Consider the following 6,470-nt stretch of genomic DNA (forward strand, 5'->3'; position numbering starts at 1 on the left):
TGACATACCAGTTGTTGCATCACCTTTGCCTGACCCTCTACCTGCACCCACAGACCACGCTCCATTTGCTACCCATATAGATCCCAGATATGCTCACACCCGCAATGGGTGGATCGAGGACGACGACGACTTTCCTCCTTTTGTTAGACCCGTTACTCCCCCACCTGCATCTACCCAGGCACCCGTTGATATCGCCCCATTTCACCCACACGTGTCCGATATGCACCGCACAGATTTGCCGATCACATTCCTTCAAGATATCCCCCCTCCCCGTCCCGGGGAAGGACCATCGAGTCAGCAGCCCGGTCACATACCACCTGTGTTAGCAGCCGATCATTTCATGCCACAGTTTACACACGCTGCTTCTTCTTCTGCACCCACGGGCGAGCCACTTATTTGGTTTCCGCCCAACGTGATTCCTATATGATATCTGATCCATACCATCCCTTCCACATTGGATACTCGAGGGACGATCTGCTTATGTCCTTACATCTCCGGCAGGAGATGCTGTGTAGGAGAGTCATGAAGTTAGAGAGGATTCCGCGTCATCCGCCTTGTTCTTGTCAGTCACCGTTTGCGACACCACCAGCTCCTCTCCTACCGTACCCTGGTTTTGATTTCCGTTTCCTCACTATGGAGCAGCAGGTTAGCTACCTGTTGCGTGTCGTTCATGCACTTGAGGAGGATTTGGCGCATTTGCGCATGTTGCTTTTCGTTCCACCACCTCCTCCTTCTCCACCATCAGCTTAGAGGTTTTTGGTTTGATGCAGATAGCATACTTTTGATGAGAGTGCAACTATTGAGCCAGATTGCACAGCTTTTTGAAGACCACATTTTGACCTTTGACTTTTGACTTTTGATTATTGTAGTTTGTTAGACGATTCGGACAAGGGTGTGTAAGATTAAATATATTTTATGTTATATTTAATCTAGTAGCCATTATAATCATTTACATTATATGGATCAAAATATATAACAATCCTATTAAATAATTAGTTGGTAATTGTTGATGGGCCTAATTACTCTAATTAACTAATTAGGGTTTCCTCTTGGGTGCATATATAAGGAGACTTATGTAGAGGTTCTAAGGTTAGACACGTAACCTAATTACTCTCATTACATCAATCGACCTCCTTTCCTCAACCGATTACCCTTTATCGGTTTTCTCATCACCATCATTAGATTGCACCCTAAGGAGGAACCAGATCACTCTGACAATCATGTCAAACCTTATTGCTGCGTCTCCATCTGGATTCTCTGCTGGCCTGTGCTGATGCAATCAAAGGTATGTCTTCATGTTTTCCATTATGTCTAAACAGAACTGATCAACATGTGGAATCAGAGCATATGTTGATTAGTCAGTTCTGTTTTGTATCCGTAAATCTGGCATAAAACTGGAAAAAAGTTTTTGAAAACCCTAATAAAATTCCGTTTTGTCATCCGAAATCTCCATTACGGATCTGGGTTTTATCATCTCGAATGCATCTCGAATCATTACAGATCATTACGGATCATTACGGATCTGGGGTTTTTATCATTACGGATGCATTACAGATGAATGTTTTGAATATTTTATCTTAGGGTTCATCACATGTTCATGATTAAATTCGAAAATTCCCTTAGTTTTGGAATGAATTTAAGATTATTGGGTGTTTGTTCCTGTTTGATTTATTTTTATCAAATTAGAATTTTCGAAATCTGTTATTTTATTAATGGATATAATTTCGAAATCAACAGATAAATATAATTCGCAATTAAACAGGAAACTTAATCCCATAATCCCTAAAATTTCGGATTTAAATCTTATCAAATATTAACTGCCAAAATTAGGGATTTTGTAGCTTGTGGAACACATTTCGGACCATCACGGATCATCTCGGACTAAGTCTGCCTGATCATTTCGGACCATCATGGATCATTCGGACTAAGCGTCCATCACGGATCAATAACTGCTTGATCATTTCAGACCATTTCGAACTAAGGATTACGAATTATTTCGGACTAAACATCACCATTTCGGATGATTCCAAGACATAATTCATCCGAAATCGTTCGTCTTGGGCACATCCGAGATCATCCGAAATCATTGGACTTACGCGTCTTGGACACATCCGAGATCATTCGAAATCATCCATCTCGGATGATTCGAAATCATTCATCTCGGATAAATCCAAGACATTATTTATCCGTAATCACGAGTGTTCATAAAGTACCAAGACTTATCCGAAATCCCATTACTTTATTAAGCAGTTAAAAATGAACTAAAATTTGGCTAACAGGTGGTTTGCTACTAAATAATTGGTTTTTGTAATTACTTAGTTAATTAATAAGGATCAAATAATGTTTTACAAAACCAAAATGGCTTAACTTGAATGAGCTTTTTATGTATCATTTCTGGCCAAAGCTGATTTGATACATCTATTTATCGTTCAAGTATTACGAAAGCTATGTTAAGTGTGCATCATAAACATGAATGTCTTAATATCTGGCCAAAGCTGATTTAATTCCTTCATAGATGGCATACTTAACAAGTGCATAACTAAAGTGATTGTCTCAATCAGTGGCGGACCCAGGAATTTTTTCATGGGGGTGCGGAACATTTTTAAAAATTTTAGGCCCCTAAGTACATAAGTAAAAAAATCGGTTGTATCGGGTCGGGTCGGGTCATGCAAGACAAAAGAATATCAAACTAAATTTATATATTTCGCAAACACGTCAAACTTTGTACAAACATAATTAAAACGTCGCCCTACGGGTTTTCATTTTTTGAAATCTATCCAAAACATCATCTAAAGCTACTTTCTTAAGCAAGTCTTTCTCTATATAGCATACACAACTATCACTTAAATTCTCATCCCCAATCCGATTACGCAAGTCGGTCTTCACATTCTTCATTGCCGAAAAACATCTTTCAACGGTTGCGGTTGCGACGGGTAATACGAGAACAAGCTTCAATAAGCGATATACCAATGTAAAAGTAACGTGAATATTTGTTGAAACCATTAACCTTACAAGACTTGACAAACCATCCAAGTTGGCGAATTGTTTATCTTTTTTCACAAAATCAAAGTAGTTTCCGAGTTGAACCGGAAGCCTTCGTTTTTCCTCTTCATTGAAATCATATGGATACTTCTCGGCTAACTTTAGTATATTTGGAATGTCAAATGCACTAAAATTATCACAAGGACTTAAACAACTCATACAAACAAGTAGTTCCGATGTTACCTCATTAAAACGGTTCCCAAATTCTTGTATTTGCAAATCAAGAACCGCATTGAAGCAATCATACTCGTAATAATGCCGATTTGTGATGTTCGTCTTTCTTCTTGGCCACCTTGGGTTAACGTATTCATCATCCAATTTTTTCACCTCAAGTTCATACATGTCACAAAAGGAGTTAACCTTCTCCAAGAACTCATTAAAACCTTCCAACCTAAACTTTTCAAGTTGGTTTTTGGTAGAAGAAACCAACTTAACCGCATTCATCAAATCTTGCTCCTTTCTTTGAAGACATTGGGACAACGTATGTGTGATGTTTATAATATGCTCCATCAAGTGTATGTAAAATACAAAGTCGTATTTTTTCATATCCTCTAGAAGTCCGTCCGCTTGTCTACTACAAGGAAGAGTTTGACCCGTTTCTACTAACCATCCAAGAACTTCCATAATGTTTGGATATAAAGAAATTAAACGGGAAAGTGTCTTGTAATGGGAATTCCAACGTGTATCCCCGGGCCTTGAAAGTGTCATTTCTTGGTTCAACCCACTTCCGGTACAAAGTACGTCTTCCATTTTTTCCAATTGTCTTCTTTGGCTTTCACGAAGCATATCTTGTCGTTTAGAAGATGCACAAACGGCATTTGTTAAACATGTTATCGTTTAAAAAACTCTCCAAATTGGTGTGTGTTTGTGCGCCACCGCCACAACAACTAGTTGAAGTTGGTGTGCAAAGCAATGAATATAAAAGGCCGAAACATTTTCCTTTAAGATTAGAGCCCTTAGGCCGTTAAACTCGCCCGACATGTTACTTGCCCCGTCATAGCCTTGGCCTCTAATCCTTTTCAAACTTAACCCATAACGTGCCAATATATCATCAATAGCCGTTTTGAGTGTTATTGCGCTTGTCTCTTTGACATGAACAAGCCCAATAAAACGCTCCTTAACAATCCCAACTTTATCAACAAAACGAATAACAACCGCCATTTGTTCTTTTTTTGATACATCACATGATTCATCTACTAATAAAGAAAAAACATCATCACCAAGTTCTTCTAAAATTTGTTTAATTACCTCTTGAGCATAACAATGTTTGATGTCCGCTTGAATTTTAGGACTTGTCATTTGGTTATTCGCGGGCGCATTCTCTAAGTAACGTTAGCAAGCTCTTCATTCATTTCACCCATGAGTTCTAAAAGTTCTAAGAAATTCCCTTTATTTAATGAATCTTTTGATTCATCATGTCCACGAAACGCCAATCCGCCATTCAACAACCTTTTCCCAAGCAAAGTAGAAGCACTAAGTCTAAGTCGGTATTCACGTTTCTCCTTAGGGGTCCTATTGTCCCATTGTGTGTGTACCGCTTGATTTTCGTTAACTAAATCGGCACTCATTTGGAAACATTTGTTGTGTAAACTATTAACTAAACCAACATGTTTTTTAAGTGACGCATGTACCTTTTTCCAATTGTTATACCCACCGCACACAAATGTGTCTCTACCATCTCCGAAGTGGCTCCTAGACAAATAGCAACATAAGCAAAACACGCGATCCGATTTTGAGCTATACTCTAACCATCCTTTATACTCATGTTTGTCATACCATTCTTCCTTAAATTTTCTTAACTCGTCACCTTGAAACTTTGTTTGTGGGAATTCGATACCTCTTGGTTGATACGGTCCTCTTAGTATATATGCCCTTCTAATCGCATCCTTTTGATTCACGTTATATGATTCTATCGGCTTGCGATCATAAGGATCCGAAGGAAGAGTATCCAAATCAATTAGTTCGGAAGATGTATCCGCTTTCCGCTTGAGAAATCGCGCCATAACGTCTCTACTCATGGTTCCTATCACAATCATATTGATCCATGACCATAAATTCATCGTTCCATAATCTTTTTGTTTAATTTTAATTTTTAACTTTCAACCATTCAAACAATCAAACCCTAGAATTGTTTAATCAATCACCCCTAAAAATCAACTAAATAACATAACCATAAAAAAAAATCATCTAAGGGACTAAGGGCAGTAAATCAACAGGAAAAATCATCAAAAAACAATCATAAAAATCATCAAAGGCTAGTAAATCATCAAGTATAATCAATAAAAAAAAACATAAAACTCACCTTTGCTGTTGTGTCGCTGCTGTGTTGTTGGATTCCGGTCAGTTTCCGGCCGGAATTCTGGTCGTGGCTGGCTGTTGTGTTGCTGCTGATGAAGATGAAATCGCTGGGCAGAAGGTTCTCTGGTCGTAGAACCGAAACAAGGGCGGGAGGAAAGAAATTAAGGAAATTGAAGGGGTGTGGGCTAATTGTTAAGTGTTGGGTAATTATTGACTAATGGGCTTTTGGTTTATTGTTGGGTATTGGGCTTGTTGTTTAAGTAGTATAATGTATTGGATTTGGTTTATTGTTAGGTAGTTTTTTTTTTTTTTTTTTATAAAAGATCAGACTTTAATAAAAAATTTATAATATAAATTCAAAATATTTTTAACCCAAGGGGTGCGGACGAAAAATTCCAAGGGGTGCGACCGAAAAATTCCAAGGGGTGCGGACAAAAAAATTCAAGGGGTGCGGACGGGATTTTTTTCGGAAATTTACATTAAAAAATTTTTTTCTCGGGGGTGCGCCCGCCCACCTTGGGATGGTGGTGGGTCCGCCCCTGGTCTCAATTTCTGGCCAAAGCTGATTTGTTACAACCACTTTGCACACATGCTTAAATGATTACACTTCTGGCCAAAGCTGATTTGTCTTCGTTTAAGTAGAACTTTAAATAGTATATTATTTTGATGTTATTAATAGACATATCACAACCTCTTCACATAATGATCCTTATATTAATGATCCTTAATTAATTTTTATGATCATTTCGTCTGCCTTATTCTTAGTACCCATAATTTTACTCACTATAATTTCTTCTATAAATCTATATCTCATCCACTCTAATTCTTAAATCTAATATGTTTTGCTTAAAGTTTCTATAAGAATTAGCTCTTAAATTAAATCCATGATTATCTCTTAAGACACGACAATCCTATTGCTCTTTTCTGATAAAGCACTACAGAAGAAAAGTAGAGCATGATGATTAGGATAAATCGAACATGATGTCTCTTATGATAATCAAGAACTCTCTAACATAAGTGCTGTCACTAAAAGGTTATTCCAGATTAAGTCTTTCCTAAGACTAATCTATAATTATGGAATAATCACCAGAATTCCTAAGATGCATGCCTTCATTTAAAATTCTAAACTA

At 37.7% G+C, this 6,470-nt stretch overlaps 2 protein-coding genes across 2 annotated transcripts; both read right to left on the reverse strand.

Moving 5' to 3' along the window:
• Window positions 1-2,911: 2,911 nt before the first annotated feature.
• LOC110925275 lies at window positions 2,912-3,792 on the reverse strand. The gene is made up of 2 exons (XM_022169235.1): window positions 3,027-3,792; window positions 2,912-2,949 (listed from the first exon to the last, which is right to left on the reverse strand). Exons 1-2 carry the CDS (start codon window positions 3,790-3,792, stop codon window positions 2,912-2,914), a joined length of 804 nt encoding a protein of 267 aa, XP_022024927.1.
• Window positions 3,793-4,364: 572 nt separating this feature from the next.
• On the reverse strand, window positions 4,365-5,102 carry LOC110925276 (zinc finger MYM-type protein 5-like). Its single transcript, XM_022169236.1, has one exon. It carries the CDS (start codon window positions 5,100-5,102, stop codon window positions 4,365-4,367), a length of 738 nt encoding a protein of 245 aa, XP_022024928.1.
• Between the last annotated feature and the right edge of the window lie 1,368 nt (window positions 5,103-6,470).

The sequence above is a fragment of the Helianthus annuus genome, chromosome 17, assembly GCF_002127325.2.
Source record: "Helianthus annuus cultivar XRQ/B chromosome 17, HanXRQr2.0-SUNRISE, whole genome shotgun sequence".
Lineage (NCBI taxonomy): Eukaryota > Viridiplantae > Streptophyta > Magnoliopsida > Asterales > Asteraceae > Helianthus > Helianthus annuus.